The sequence below is a fragment of the Papilio machaon genome, chromosome 5 (genome assembly GCF_912999745.1).
Source record: "Papilio machaon chromosome 5, ilPapMach1.1, whole genome shotgun sequence".
Lineage (NCBI taxonomy): Eukaryota > Metazoa > Arthropoda > Insecta > Lepidoptera > Papilionidae > Papilio > Papilio machaon.
This window is the reverse complement of record NC_059990.1, coordinates 1,866,141-1,883,145: the sequence shown is the minus strand read 5'-3', so window position 1 is coordinate 1,883,145 and position 17,005 is coordinate 1,866,141. Positions and strand designations below refer to the sequence as shown.

At 31.5% G+C, this 17,005-nt stretch overlaps 1 protein-coding gene across 3 annotated transcripts in view; it reads left to right on the top strand.

Annotated features, from left to right (window-relative positions):
- LOC106715680 (lachesin) overlaps positions 1-16,235 on the top strand; it is a 36,730-nt gene extending 20,495 nt beyond the window's left edge. The window contains exons 3-8 of one of the 3 annotated variants that reach the window (XM_014509014.2): positions 8,248-8,474; positions 11,809-11,937; positions 12,367-12,460; positions 14,414-14,541; positions 14,848-15,016; positions 15,482-16,235. In XM_014509014.2, the coding sequence (XP_014364500.1) occupies positions 8,248-8,474; positions 11,809-11,937; positions 12,367-12,460; positions 14,414-14,541; positions 14,848-15,016; positions 15,482-15,585 (851 nt within the window). In that variant the 3' untranslated portion in view covers positions 15,586-16,235. Of the gene's footprint in view, positions 1-8,247; positions 8,475-11,808; positions 11,938-12,366; positions 12,461-14,413; positions 14,542-14,847; positions 15,017-15,454 lie in introns of all 3 variants that reach the window. The other 2 variants (XM_014509013.2, XM_014509012.2) reach the window with 2 other exon arrangements.
- The last annotated feature ends 770 nt before the right edge of the window (positions 16,236-17,005 follow it).

Sequence of the window (17,005 nt, the reverse complement as noted above, 5' to 3'; positions counted from 1 at the left end):
ACATTATTTTGTTTCTTTTTAGTGTATTTTGTTTGAGATTGTTTTTTATGGTACTTTTGAATGCATTTTGTTTGAAATTGTTTTTTTATGTTACTTTTGAGTGAATTTTGTTTGAAATTGTTTTTTTACGTTACTTTTGAGTGCATTTTGTTTGAAATTGTTTTTTTTTAAGTTACTTTTGAGCGCATTTTGTTTGAGATAGTTTTTTTTGTTTTGAAGTCGGCTATTTTTTTTTCTTAAAATGTTTGTTTTATTTCTCAATTTTTAGTGAATTTGAAGTTTAATTACAAATTTCCTTAATACGTATAAGGACATAAATAAGACAAATAAAGAAAAGGACTTTCCTATTTAATATGTGTGTACTTCAATTCAAAAACTAATTTAGAATACACCAGATAACCACTTATCCTTTAAACAATGAAATAATTATCAAAATCGGTATACAAATTGAAAATTAACGAACTAATACATAGTAGCGTGCCTTTAATTTTGTCCAGCCGCGCGCCGCAGTAGCATTTTTCGAATGCGCGTAGTTTTTAATAATTTAATATCTTCCAAACTATTGATCAGAATTACATAGTTTAAAGGCTAATGTAATCTGCTTTTAATACTCTAGCCATCAAACATATTTATTTGGATAAGGATTCATATCGAATATAATATAATAGCGCCGTAAGCTTACGACGCTGTTTTTCGTGTGCAATTTAATCGAAGTTTGTTCATAATAACATGGTTTTTGTGAGACATCCATAGATGATAGATATATGCCACCTGAGACTTTTATTTAGCAAATTTAAGGATCTATAATTACTCGATACATCATTTTAATGTAGGTCATATAGTTTGACCTACGTAAGCCCAGAAAGCAAATTTGTGCTATTCATTGTAACGCGATGTAGCATTTTTCGTTTCCGCGTAATTTTATTCTTACGATATCTCCTAAACTATTAGACAGAATGATATAGTTTCAATTGCAAATATAATCTACATTTAATTCTCTTGATAATGAACATATTTATTTACATAACGGTTAATACTGAACTTGAATAATAGCGTCGGAAATAGGGCATGAATTTAATTAATGTTTCTAAAGAAAAAAATGGTTATTGTGAGAAAACTATAAAAGATAGATATATGCTATCGCGGACTTTTATTTAGCACATTTAAAGAGCTACAATTCGCCATACATCATTTTTATGTAGGTCCTATAGTTTAGCCTACGTAAGCGCTGAAAGCAAAAATGTCCCTAATTTCCGCAACAAATTTTGAAGCTATATTCAAAATCTACTAGTCTTCTAGTTATTTAAAAAAAAAAACAAAAAAATGGGACCCACCTGCAAGCACTTCCTTTCGATTAAAATATTTTTTATCAAAATCGGACCACCAGGGGCCGAGTTTCGCGGTAACACACATAAAAAAAAAAAAAAAAAAAAAAAAATACAGTCGAATTGATAACCTCCTTCTTTTTGAAGTCGGCTAAAAAGTACAACTCAGTTTACGAACAATAGTTATTTATTTTATTTTTGTGATGACAATAGGTAAGCGTTTTTATAAAGGAAAAGTATGTTTGTTGGTACAAAAGTATGACATAATCATTCATGTCTATTTTGTAGATTAATTCTTTCAGTATATTTTATCTTGTTATAAATAACTTCCTACAGATTTTCTTTAGGTGATTTATAAATTTTATTACGATATTATTAAAAAAAGCAAAAAAAAATTGCGATACTAGTTTTCAATGCCAGTAAGAAGAAACAATTTGACAACTTGTATATTTTGTTTTGAGATCGTGAGAGGTGGCTTAGAGGTTAAGCACTTGACTTGTAATCTGGAGGCCCTGGGTTTGAATCCACCCATATATAAATGTGTTTTTCGATTTTTATATTTACACTTATTCGTCGTTCTTACGGTGAAGGAAAACATTGTGATGCTGCACATATCTGAGAAGAAATTCAATATGTGTGAAGTCAATGAACTCGGGTCAGTGGGCCAGTATGGTTGACTACGGCCTAGTCACCCCTAACATAGGATTTATAGTGAGCTGATGATGATGAGGATGATTATATTTTGCTACATTTTGCGATAAAAATAATTTAGCAGCTGCTTAAAAATCAAAATGTAATTAATATTAATAAGTACTATATATAAAGTCACTATCAATTCAACTTGTAATAAAGGTCAGAGCCAAAATTCACCATTTGTGTTTTAGAATTACAGCTTTCCAAAGTTTTTTTTATTCAGAGAAAACTAAACGGGCTCGTAAATTGTTTGCAAACGCAATTATTACAGGACGAGAACAAATTTTCGGGTTCCAACCACAAAGTTTTGGAGTTTAGTAACTTATTTAACAAAGTCAAATATAGTTTTATGTTTCTAAACTCAAATTGCCATAGATTTTATAAACGTTTAGTCGAAAGGTTGAATTAAGATCAGAAATATCTGGAATATCAGGAAGTTTTATTGATGTAACAAGAGAATAAAACTCCTTCAAATAGCATGCTTTAACAATTTAGTAAAATCTGTAAGTTGCGAAAATAAAAATATTAATCATAAGAAACTTTAGATTATTATTTATTTTGTATAAAAAATAGAAGGTTTTAAATATTACATCCATTATTTAAAAGCTTTAGGATACGATACAATGAACTTTGGTAAACTTTACAACTGTAATAGCAATTGCGCAGTACGAAAAGTTTATCTGCAAAATAATTAAAATAGTTATGTTGAGTTTAAGCTTGCACACTAAAGATGAAGGAAATTTGTGATTGGAGTTGGTGTTCAGTAAGTACTAAAACAAGTGTTTTACCTCTACGAAATCAATCCCAATCGCAGTGATTTTATTTAAAATCGCTAAAAGACTTCTAATGAGGTTTATAACTGGTGAAGATTTTATATTGACTTACACGAAAGTATTTTTTTAGTTGCAAAAATTGTGTTTTGTAATTCATTAGTTGATCTTTTTATACATAAAAAAATTGTATGAATAGATGGCCTGAGATTGATCCTGAGAGATTAAATCAGCGCGCCATCTAAAATCGCCAAAATAAAGAAGCTATCGCTGCGCATAGAATTCGCAATTGCCATCTGCAATGCGTTGTCTACCTTTAATCGACGGAGACGCGAAAACGAGGACCATTCTCACGCTTTCCTTAAAAGAACAGGGTAGGAAGGGAAAGAAGACTAAAATTACGCCTCTGGCATCACAGTTATCAGACTGTGCGCGGAATTTTTTTCACTTAACGCCAGGCTTCTGTGTGGTCGTGGTATTGCACCGGGCGCGCCAACCAATTCTTGCAACAGATGTTGTACTAGCGTCTACCACTGTTATAATGAGATGAAAAGCGAAATTTTATTTAAAAAAATATCCGAACCGACATAATCTTGGCGTAGTAACGTTCTGTTTTATTAAAACTATTAAGTCCTAGAACTAATTTTTAGGTTAAATAAATGTAGCTAAAAATCCAACCTATTCTGAACTCGATAAACATAATTATTAGCCACAGAAAATAAAATTTCTTTGCCACACACGTAATTGAGCGATTATCCGACCAATAAGTTGAATATTAAAGTGACCACAGAATATAATGACCGCATACATAATGCAGTGACCACAAAACATAGCTTAAGAAATTATAATTTAAGGAATAGTCAATTTCATTTAAGGTGAAAGGTAGTAGTTATGTTTAGGTTAAAATTCATTTAATATACTAAGCAATACTACGAAAGATGATCTACCGATTAGTAATTTATGTAAAAAATATATTAGTGTTACCGCGAGTAACAACAGGTACCTACATATACGAGTTGTACTTGCCTGGCGGATCTCGAGCGACGTCACGGCGAAGTCACGACCCAACCCCGGCGCCGGACCCGCGCCAGCAGACTGCACCTTACAGCCGCGACGGCAATACATGTTATCAATACAAATTATACTTACCTGTACCTAACAATTAGATTACCGTAATTATCACACAATATTTGTTTGATACCACATTGCTACGTATAATTAGTTTCACATACTGTGGCAGAATCAAATTTACTATTCCTTGCCATGTCCAAACTATTTTACATCAAAAAAAGTTTACTTCATACACAGTTTATAATAACTTCAACTGTAAGTATGCCGAAAGGAAACTTAACCACGAAATTGTATTTATAAAGTAAAATTAAATTGAATTCTATGAAGTGTGCCATATTCGGTATAACGACATTCAGCCTCGAAACAACTATGTAGACCGACATAATAACACGAGGCGAGTTTCTTATTAGCTTCACGATCGCAAGTAGGTCGCCGACGATTCCTTACGTACACTAACCCAATTAACTTTGTTACGAAACTGTAGACATATATTACAAAGGTATGTAACATTCAGAAACGCAAATGTATGTTATAAATACAATACCTAATTTTAGTCCTCTTTCCTTTCAAATACTTTTTTATTAGGAAAGAATGGATAAGGGAAGTGGATATGGCGGAAGAGGGGACGCATAGGAAGGGCAAATATCCTCTTTCTGTGCGTCCACTTCTCCGTTGATTACAAGTAGACATCCCATCTGCATTTGCGGATGTCTAGGGCCAACGGTCGCTTCGCTATTTCGGCGAATTCAGGTGGACGTTTGCTCGTTTCCTACATTTAAAAAAAAAAACCTAATATTTAAGCGTCACAAATATCTTATTAGAGTAAGCAGAGAAGTTAATAACCCGATGTGGAATATAAATTTGGAAGATTTAAGAAACGTCACTGCTGGAAATGTGTAGATTGGATTAGGTTACAACTTTTAACTATCCTTTTTAAATAAAGGTAGATAAAGTTCGATAAGTGATATCTTAATTAGATGAACATTTATTTAATTATATTATTTAACAATAATTATAAATTTCGCAGTGATTAGTCAAACTGCAGATAACTTTCCTGCAGTAGAACAACTGCGCAGTTTTCACTAATTAACCGCAGATATTTAGCGTTGGAGTCCTCAATACGGCAAACAGAGCTTTTAATCAAATTACAATAGGTTTTTGTATTCATGTGTGTAACTGAATAATTTTTAAAACAGGTTTATGACTCTCAAGTATATATATATATATATATATATAAACTGGTTTGTACTTTTGCCGCTGAATTATTTTAGGGCGACAACTCAAGTATTATTAATTAAATAATTAAATTTTAATAGAGAAAGGATCGCAACAGCAACCTAAATATCTGATATGTCGCTTAGAGTTTAAAGCGCTTCAATCCATTCACAAATCCAGGATACACATCAATCTGTACATTTTTTTCTACGAAAAGTATAACATGTAACTTTAAAAATGGTGAATTTTGTATTAATGTTAATACTGTAATTTGTATTAAATCGATAGACTTCGAAACATTACGTAAGATGCTATTAAAAACCCATTACATCTATTTATTATTCAAAGCATTACATTGAAGTCAATTTTATTATTCATGGCATTCTAAAATATGTTCATGCGAATACGAAACAAGGAAAGTTATATTAACTTTAAGAAGTTAGATTAGCGTTTATCCAAACAAGCAACGTGGCTGTGTTACACGATGTGCTTGTTACTGTTCTCTATGAATTTTCACTTTATAAGTCTCGTACGCAATTAGATTTATTTGGTAGTCTTTTGAATAGTTCCTTAGTGTAGTTTTTTTACGATACGTAGGGTTTTTAGATATAATTTAACACTTCCCAATGCGGCAATGTTCATTGACTATACATTGTAGGTTCTCTGTGTAGGTATTTCGGCATTTAAAATATAAAATATCAATTTCTCTGGTCTCTTATATCTAGTTGTATATTTTATGAAAATTTCATGTATAATTTAATAAAATCTTGTTATATTAGTAGGTATACGATGTAAATAATCTCCGACCTTTATATAGCTTTCGCAAATAGGACATTTCAGTTGAGATTTATTACTATGACTCCTTCACTAATATTGTTTACTTTGGTAATGGTCAGTTTTATTACAACGAATCGTCTCGAGCTTTTATTTTGTTCTACGCTATATCTATAAATCATCAGTGTACTAAAATGGTTTAGTCTTAAATGTAAACCATACAATTTCAGAGAATATAAAAATACTAGGTGTCGCCCGCGACTCCGTCCGCACGGAATTAAAAAAAACGGAAGAAGTAGGCTATGTATTCTTCCAGACTATGTTCTACATCTGTGCCAAATTTCATCAAGATCCGTTTAGCCGTTCCGGATATACCTTCGTTTGTTTGAAATTCTATCCATCCATCCATCTAAACATTCGCATTTATAATATTAGTAAGATAGAATTTATTTCATAGAAAATTATAAAAATACTTTTTACTTTCAACGTGTGAAATATTGTTAGTTATTAGCATAATAATATTTTATTAAGAATTTCATAAAGGATTAATGTTATAAAATATTTTACAAAATGTTTAAAAAAATGATCTAATATTCTTTAATACAATAAATATGTAAAATTTAAAACATTTCAGTCAATTTATTACGATTAATATATGACTTCATAGTTAAGTAAATCGGACATTAGAAGAAAGCGGTAATATAACCTTTTCTTCGTGATTTATTCCTTTACATATCACCCTTGTACGTTGTTGCGACCCTCGTATACTGTTATTTTATGTTATTCAATACTATTAATAATAACAGCGCCCCACGCGTTCCCTTCCTTTCTTTATTATCTTCGTATGTACTAGCATACAGTATTACTTCAAACTGTCGTAGTTTTTACTAATATACTGTTCGTAAGAAACGGGATTTTTACCACGATTAGGCTGTATGAATCCCTGGTAAGAATACCGTTTCATAAGAACAGTATATTAGTACTTAGTATTGCATAAATATAATAATTTTCTCATATCATTGTATTTTAAAATTAAACCTAATGTTTTAAATATGCAAAGTTTGCAATTGATCACTAGTTATTATAATAATAGTCTATTGATGAGTTAAATAATATATAAATAGCAAGTTTTTTTAATAATAAATAAAATAGCAGTTGTTCACAATCCCACCAAATGTTAAGCGGTCACGTTATTACGTCAATGTAGGTAAGTGCTTATTCACTATACCAATTTTACGTTACATTGGTCAAAAACTGACGCCGTTAACTAGTTCCGCTCCTTTGCTGAGCACACAATGAAACAAGTTTTTTCCGAAGTAAAATATGTTATTTTCTAAATTAGATCTAAACATACTGTTACTAACATTATCTTCTTAGTTTCATGTTATCTCTATTTTTAAAGAAAATGAGAAGGTTGTCAATATGTTTCTGCATATATGTTTCTGTAGTGAAAACTTGTAAATTAATTAAAACAATGACGAAAAAAAAATCTTACCTAATATATTTTAGAAAGTTATTGAAAGAATCGCTTCAATTAAATTACCTGGCTTTGTTGTACTTGATACTTTCTAAGCTTTGAAATTTAAATGAAATTCGTCGAAAAGTCGAGACGGCTATGTCACAGTTGTCGGCCGCAGGGCCGTGCGGATTACAACTGCCTGTCTAATGGACTGATGCGGACTAAAGTTTTAGATAAATACAAGATTTATTTTGTTTATCGTGTAAAGAGAATATTATAACAAAGAAAATTAATTTATACACGTTTTTAAGTACAGAAATTTGTATACAAGTTTACGCTCTCAAAATGTACCTTACAGTATGCTCTATCTCTTACTTGTTACAAATATTGATTGCGGATTTTTAAGCACAATCATATTTTTGAAGCAGCTGTCATGTCAAATACAACGTAAAAATCGCAACAAACTTATGTAAGCATGTTTTGGAGAAAACCACAAGTCGATAACGGCAATTACTGTCAAATTGCCATAATTTTAAGATGGAAAGGGATGAGTTGTACTTCGTACGATATAAAGGCCGCGTAGCCGTCGGATGCCGAAATGACATGTCATTTAACAGTGACAAGAGCCACTAAATGTCGTAAATACGCCCTGAAGGGTCTTAATAATGTTCCCCGGATAAATGAGGCATATTTGAGAATGTTTGAAGCAATGGGCTTATTTTGATTCAGAAATATGTATTATACTTATAATATTGATAAATGACGGCATTTCAAATTTTCATCCTTTAAGACAGTTTTTTTTTCAACGTAATATTATCATTGTCGTTATCACCCACAATCACAATATACTTGCTTTCTTATTATAATTAAATCAAGTATCAAACACGATAAATCCATTTTGTTCGCTCCCATTTTATACAAATCATTTAATTTGACGCAGTATCGTCGGCGCAGCGCGAACTAGGCAAGGGCGTTTCCGGCAACGCGTCGGCGACGTCCCCGCCCGGATCCGATAATGCGATCCGAGCCGGACCCGCCGGCGACGGGCCGCGACCCACGCCTCGCACCGGACCATACTTCGACTTGGCGATGTCGAAAAACGTCACAGCACTACTCGGCAAAACAGCTTACCTAAATTGCCGAGTTAAAAATCTAGGAAATAAGACGGTAAGTGCATACACATTGAAGACGAAAATCAAGGGATAAAAGGTCAAGTTTAAACATGATTTTTATAGTCCAAAAACGTTTATAGATTAAGTTACCCAAATTTTATCATAATCGGTTTAACGGTTTGTAAATGCAAAGAGTAAGAATAGATGAATTAAATTTCAAATTAATAAATGCGTTCATAATAACTTCTACTAAAACATCAGTAAACAGTGATAGGATTTTATAAGCTTTTTCAGTCTCACGTTATTATTGTGCCCGTAAACGTTTCTGCAGACAATGATGTAAATAAGTAAGATTTAATTTAAGCGCACACGCTTCCAGTAACGAGTTTCCTTTTATTCTGAAGCCAACGTCCAATTTACATAGCGGTATACAAAGTAATGCACATTTTAAAATGAAATACAACAATAGCACAATGCAACTCTAAAGACTGCCCATTGTAAGTCAGACTTTATAAATAAAACTCTCATTAAGCGATGCCACATCTTATACATGAATAAGGAAATATAACGAGTTACTGGAGTTGTTGTACCCGCCGACTTATACTGCCAATGTACTATCCGGAAATCTGGCGGTATTCCACCTTAAAGGCGACAGTCGTAAGAACGCTTTGTAAACATTGAGAAGACGTCCCGGAAACAATAACCAATAGGAGAGGTTTCTAAATTTATTTGTAACAAAAAAGCCGATCATTAGTATACGACTAATTGCTTTTTAATATTATGATGTCTGCATAACTCACTGCTACCTAAATGATATTTAGTAAGAAAGGGGGAAGTTTGTCTCATTGCAAAAAAAATCTGTAAGTGAAACACCTCGAAGGGCCCTGACTGTACATAATACATTATACGGGGCTAACAAGCTTAACAAAAGTTTTATTCCAATAGGATAATCAGGATTAGAGATTACTTAATTATCATTTAACTATTATTACTATACACAAAACAAACATACCTATATAAAAACTTAAATCTTATTGTATTTAAAAATAAAATATTTAAATCTGTTTAAATTTGTTTAATATTGCATATGTCAATAATATATAACAAGAGTTTTTAGTGACGTATCCCCCTTCATATAAATTAGTGCGGGTAATGTCCAATTACTTAACCGCATCCACTGTTGGTGGCTCTAATTACAGCAAAGCACGACGCTAATGGCGTCTTGAAAATTGTTAGAAATTACTCTCAAGCGACTTACGAGCGTAACTTGAAGTCTAAAATTAAGTGTTGAGTTCTTGTACTTGAATAACAATGTACAATGTAAGGCTAGAACTGTACTGTACTACCATAAATGTAACACTTTAAATATGTATATTTCTACTAGAAGTTTGATTCAAAAACTTATATAAAGTGCTTGGAATAAGTTTTAAAGAAGCATCAGTCGTACGTGACCAGAGTTATATTTGCAAGCCAAGCAATTTCTAGGTACTTTCTGTATCATAATAAAGCTAGTAAACTGATTTTTTTTTTTTTATATAAAAACTACAGTAATTTTATAACCTGTTTCTGTGGCAAAATCTGTAGGTAAAAATGTTTGATTTTGTTATTTAAGTAACAATAGAATGAGGGAAAATAATAGTTCTTTCTTTTCTCATTTAGAGAATTTCTGAATTCCGACATTCTCAATTTATATAATTCATTTTAAATCAGCTTATTAGATATACTTGAGAGCGAACTCACCTATTATTATTAAATTTTATAAATAAGAAAACTAATTCATAGTTCTACCCTCATAAATAAGTACTTCTTAATATAAATGAGTTCGATGAAAATACTTAAATCAGAATAATTTTCAAGTGAATCTTTCGCTTCTTCGTAATAGGTGATGGAAGTACCCATTTTTTCTTCTTAACCTTTAACTGTGGACATCAAAATATTGTAACACTACCATGGACGCGAGGTCTCACGGACCGCTATAACTTCAAGTAATATTTTTAAGAAAACTGCCATTTTATTTTTTTTTTTTATTTTTGACGTGCCTAAAGATTATCAAATTAAAAGATTCTAATATGTAATTTAGCTTATATTCATTTATTTTCTTAATAATGATGTAAATCACATTTAGGGCACTTTTCAGTCTTAAATTGCCTTAGATCAAATTAGAGACTACAACTTAAAAAAAAATTACTTCTTGAAAAAAAAAACACATTAATCTGTAAGTATATACTATACCAAACATAAAAAACAAAAAATCAACTTCTAAACTTGAAACATAAAAATTCTGACAACGGTCCAATATCAGTAAAATTATTGACAGTCATTTTACAAAGGCTTAGAACACTGAAGGCATATAGCTTTTTTACAGCCAACACAAGTGTAGTTAGTCTTCCTCTTTAGTTTAGGTGGACAGATTCGGTAGGTCTTTCGTTTCGAACACTCGATTTCTAAAGTAGGGGGCTCCGCAATATGCAGATCTGCTCCTAAAACGCGCTTCAATGTCATATGCAATTCCTTTGGCAAATATAAGGTTTAAATGGATTACACATCTTTGCATATGTGGTACGACCAAGGAGGCTAATTTCTTAAGAAAATTCCTTCTTTCTATTGCTTTGCGCTGATGCTGATTATGTAAAATGTGCACTCACTGCACACAAGTCCAGTATCCTATAGAAAATGACCATAGGCCACCTTCTTGTTCTACGGCTACTACTATATATAGAACATTTCTTGTCAGTCTCGTCTACTCCTCCTTTAGTGGAGTTATAGAAGTGAATAATTTCAGGTTTGATGTCTACAGCAAATGCTAAACAAACGGCAAAGTTGTTTTCATCTTCAGATTAATCTGACTCGAAAAGCATTTGATTAATTTCATCTTCAAATGAAGGATCGTCAACGTGTTTTTTTTTTTTTTGACATCTGTTGGGCCGTCCCACATTGACCTTGAAGTTAGTTTAGCCGCAGAAGTACTCGGTTTTATGTTTTTTGATATTTTTTTTGCTTATAACCTATAAAAAATATAATCGCAGTCAATAAATATTTGTATTGAAAACGTGGACTCGCGGTCTCACAGACCGCAGGCGAAATTTAAAACAAAATTTCTCAGCCAAATTGCAGCCAGCGATGCAACTTCTTCTCTTCACAGTCGTTTCGCCACTAAAGTCGAAGCTACTAAACGTCACAAGAGCGAGGAGTGAGGGGAAGTAGGGTAAATACAATTTTCAGAAACGAGAGCGGTCTGTCAGACCGCGCGTCCATAGTTAAAGGTTAATAATGTAGTAAAAATTATTTTCCATAACAATTATTTTCCCACTTCTTCTCCAGTCTTTAGATTTCAATAGTGCCATTTTCAGCATTTTGTTTGTACCATTATAAGTTTATATCTGCTCTAGCTGAACATGCAAGTGTCGTGGGTTCGGCACAGAGACATCCATTTATTGACGGTTGGCAGATACACGTATACAAGTGATCAGAGATTTAGAGCGATCCACCTCCCACATTCCGAGGATTGGACTTTACAGGTGAGTGAAGACTAGCTAACAATAGATGGCGCTGTTATTGATATTAATTTTTTAATGATGTACGTTCCGGGCCGGTAGAGTGCGTTTGTTTTAACGGTTTACTAGTTTAAAATAATGTCTAATTGCAGGTGTTAAAGGTTTTTTAAATGAAGTTATTTGAGCTACGGCAAATTCAATTAGCACTATATAGTAGTGAAATAATAAATAATATTAGTCAAAAATAACAGACTAAAATATTTCATGAAGGGATACAAAAGAATAAATATTTAAGAAAGTAGCGTAATATTCTAAGATAATATTTTGTGAAAAATAAATGCGTTGAAATACATACCAGTTGTTGAAAATTGTTCAGTAGACTGTTAAACATTGTTAAGCAGTCGAGCGAGTTTATATTTGACATAATAATGTAATTGGAAACAATTGTTTCAGATAAAATATCCTCAGCACAGGGATTCTGGTATTTATGAGTGCCAGATTTCAACGACCCCGCACATGAGTCATTTCATACATTTGAATGTTGTTGGTATGTATTTAAACATTTTTGTATTGTATTTAAGTGGTAGATAATGAACATGAAATTCTGAAGATGCTTCTAAAATTGGTCAGACTTGAACAATCATTACTAGGATCCTGACATCTTTAACATTTTCGTCGTTTTGATTTGCCATTTTAATCGTAACTATGTTATTATATGTGCGAAAGACTTACTATATGTGATTTGCATAATTTGAATGGCAAATAGGTAGTAATTTTCTCATTGCTTGAGCATAATTTATATAAAAATTTAACGATTCACATAAATTCGAAAAAAAGAAATTCAATAGTTGAAGTGGATTAGTAACGTGATTAGTTCTACTGGGATTAGAAAGTTCTGATCGTTATATTAAAAGTCCGTAGCGCAAATGTTAGACTTTCTGAACAATCCATACAAAGTTAAACTTCTTAATACCTAAATCTTGAAAACAGTAAAAAAACTATTGACAATATCTGTCATCTCCTGAAGACTTATATCTCCTCAATTACAGTGTAATTCTTCTTTTGGTGCCTATCTTTTCTAATCTATCTATAAATGTATGTTAAAACTTTAAAGCTGATGTTACACATGAGAATTCTAAACTCTGCCCCAAATATTGTCTTTACACAACTTTGCCAGCTATTGCGTTTAAACAACTTAATTAGTTCGATGTTATTACGCTGTGCACGCGAATCGGTGCGAGTTGAAACAAAATTAGTTTGCCCATAATCATATAGCTAGGTCGGTCTACGTATGTTTGATTTCAATTATAAATTGCTAGCTCCGTCCGTCCTTAGACTCCGTCCTCGCAGAATTAATAAGTAGCCTATGTGTTCTTCCAGACTATGTTCTACATCTGTGCCAAATTTCATCCAGATCCGTTGAGCCGTTCCGTAGTTTCAAAGAAACATCCATCAACCATCTAAACATTCGCATTTATAATATTAGTATGATTTGTGATTTTTTATTCATTGTTAATTAGAGTCAATATTTTATTATATTTTTTTTGAGGTACGATCACATTGAGGAACTAAACAGAAATAAACAAAATACGAACCTTACCATATGCAGTGCAGACGTCGAACAAATGTTGAAAAATTTGAATTCTAAAATTTTAAATTTGAAAATTTGAAAAATAATAATTACTAACTTATTATATTTATGAAACCCTAAAACATTTATGTTAATTGAACTAAAACTATTTGATAATTCACGTGGTAAAGCAATGCTTATACTATGAAAGTTGCTGCAGGGCGAATGGGTCGATTTAACCTGGCAAAGAGCACGCCTCCGCAATATACATTATAATAAGCATTTGCGGTATATTCTGACTTACCTTTTGGAATGGAAACCAATTTCTATAATGAGGCTTTTAATAATTCACCTTTAAATAATACAGCTAATATAACCTTAATTATAGTAAATCTCAATAGAACAGTCTTTAATAACGTGCAAAAGATATATTACAATATGCCTTTACTCGTAACATGGCTGGACTAATGTTATTGTTTGGTGAAAATAAGCAAATATACCAAGTACGAATCAACACGGCAAATGTAAAAACACAAAAACGTTATATGGGTGAAATAAGACAATTAATGAATAGAAAATTTTTATTTCATCATTTTATATTCAGCCGTTTTTTTACAATTGTTTGAGTTTCAATTTTTTTTTAGATTTTATCTAACAATTTGGTTTAATTAACAATGTTTATGGCGGGTTGTTTATTATCCGGTAGTTAAAGCTCCGTAGGGCGCTGCTTTCGGGCTTGATAACAAATAACGTCTTGCTTATAATTAATTCGCAACGCATTTAATTAAGGAAGATGTTTACGTACTTTTATTTAATTACAAAGTAAGCGGGTAAAATGTTAAGCCGTATAAAGGAAAAACATTTTGCAGCCAAGGAATAATTAGCTTCGTTGAATTATCACAACAAAGTGACTACGCTATATTTTTTCAGAGCCAACGACGGAGATAATTGGTGGTCCAGACCTTTATATAGATCGGGGGAGCACCATAAATCTAACATGCGTGGTTCTTTACTCGCCGGAACCTCCGGCCTACATTTTCTGGAATCACAATGATGCGGTAAAATTATTCACTAATTATACTTATTCTTTTAGAACTGATGTAAAATTGTAAAAAAGAATATAATTTTACGAGAGATATATAATTGAATATTTTCTAAACTCAAAATAAAAATAATCAAAAATATTTAATAAATAATACTGAGTATTTTGACAATCAACATGTTAGTATTCAAATAATAATAATAATCTACGAATTTATTAAAACAGAAATCACTGCTCAATTCCCTTGACGCTACTCGTAACCATAAAGCTATTATACATTCTTTCTGTTGTTGTTATTTTATACCGTTATATTTTCCAACAGATTATTAGCTACGATTCCCCTCGAGGCGGCGTGTCGGTTGTAACGGAGAAGGGGGAAACAACCACGTCTTTCTTACTGATTCAACAAGCGAGGCCGTCGGATTCAGGCACTTACCAATGTAATCCAAGCAACGCACAATCCAAAAGTGTTATGGTTCACGTTTTAAATGGTGAGTACTTCTAATAATAAATATAAGGCTTGTCAGTCATCATTTCAATCAAAGTATTTTTTTTATTCCTGTTAATGCTATTAAAGCAACGGCAATAAATCAAGTTAATGAAACGATCGATCTTAAAATTACGTTTTATGTTTCTAACTCATAACCAACGAAGTACAAATTGCAATTAAGAATTTTGGTGTTGCTATTAGACAAGACTTTTAGTGAAGGTTACTTAACGTTGGTTTCTCAGATCATAATTTCTGTATAACATATATCTGAGATTCTGGTCTCAAAAATCCACGATTAGTTTTTTCAGAATTAAACACATTTTTATTCACTTGTCAATTGGAGATTGTATTGAAAACTTATTGTTAATTATATTTATCTGTTCTTTATACCATAGCATGTTGTTGGTTTATTTGAGAACAGTTTTAATTTTTGCCAAAGAAGCAAATTCCATTTTTCCTTTGTCAGGGGAGTACCCGGCGGCCATGCAGCGCGGAGGACAAGCGTTCGCGCCCACGTCGCCCGCCCACTGCTTTGTGCTTGCAGTGAGTCTTTTGATATCTCTTTCCTGACAAACACAAGTGACTTTGGCGATGTAAATAGACATTAAATATATTTCACTGTTCATGATTATATTTGTGACCAAATTATTAGACTGGCTAATAGGTAAATGTAATGCTTTGATCACAAATGTCATTAGTTACAGATGAAGAATTATTCGCTGATATATAGGGTTGGGTTGTGTTATGTAAAATTAAAAAATAAACCCTAAGGCAAATAGATCGAATGCTTGACTCATATAGAATTGTAAATATTGTTAGTTAATATATTCTGGTGTATGTATTTATTTTACTACTTTGATGTTAAACCTTAGTACATCAAATTTGATTGAATAAAATAAAAAAAAAAATTGAAATGACAAAATTGTTACAAGAATTACGATGGTGACTAAACGGAGATTATGTTCGAAGTAAAATTGACAAAATAATTGCAAACTTTATAGGAAATTGTGAGATCATTTTAAAATACAGAATAAGAGACATATTGATAAAGACACAGGAAGGATGAACAGCTGACAATACTATATTAACAAAAATGTTTAGAGAATACATTGATTGTACATAACATATAATGAAGAGCAAAGATATACGAATCACTATATCTAGCTTTATTCTATTCTAAGGAATGTAAATTGTAAGTAATTTGCAGAAAAGAAAATATTTCGCGAATAATCTTTTTTTTTTTTGTAAATATAGTTGAATGATAGTACACAGGTATTTAATTTTTTTTATTTTTAATTAATTCTATCAATAATGTAAGTATTAATTTTTTTAATCTACATCTCAACATAATTGTTAATCAGACAGATTGAAGTCCATAAATTTATTCGATTCTCAATACATTTGGATCCAAATTATATTTTTTTTTGTATCGTTATGATTCTACGTCATCATTATGGTTTTTAATTAACCTGTGTAATCTATTTTTTATGTAACTAAAATTATAAAATTAGTAAGCAAAGTAGAAATAAGAAATAAAAATTAGGAAGCAGATGTTAAGATATAATTATAATTTATATTTCGTACTTTTTAACTAAATACCCTTTTCCCCCTTCCAGCGTAAACTTCCCAGTGTTAGATATATGTGATTTTATTTTACATCGCCCACCGAATAGATTCATAAAATTAATTCATTTTTGGCTCATATGGAAAAAACTTAATTTTTAAAAATATTCTAGTCGCATTCCCCGTCCCTTGTCTTAAAAAAATAACCTTAAATTGAGTAAAACGAGATATTCGAAGTGCTTTTAAGGACAGAAACTGTCAATAAATCTGAGTATTTATTTATTTTTAAAAATAGATTTTAGCGTTTGTAAATAGTCACCTACATGTTGTCCAATAGAATTTTTCAATATCTCATTTATCTTGATGTAAAATAACAATGTGTACGAACTATTGAACTTGAAATAGGCTATCGAATAGAAAACTCGAT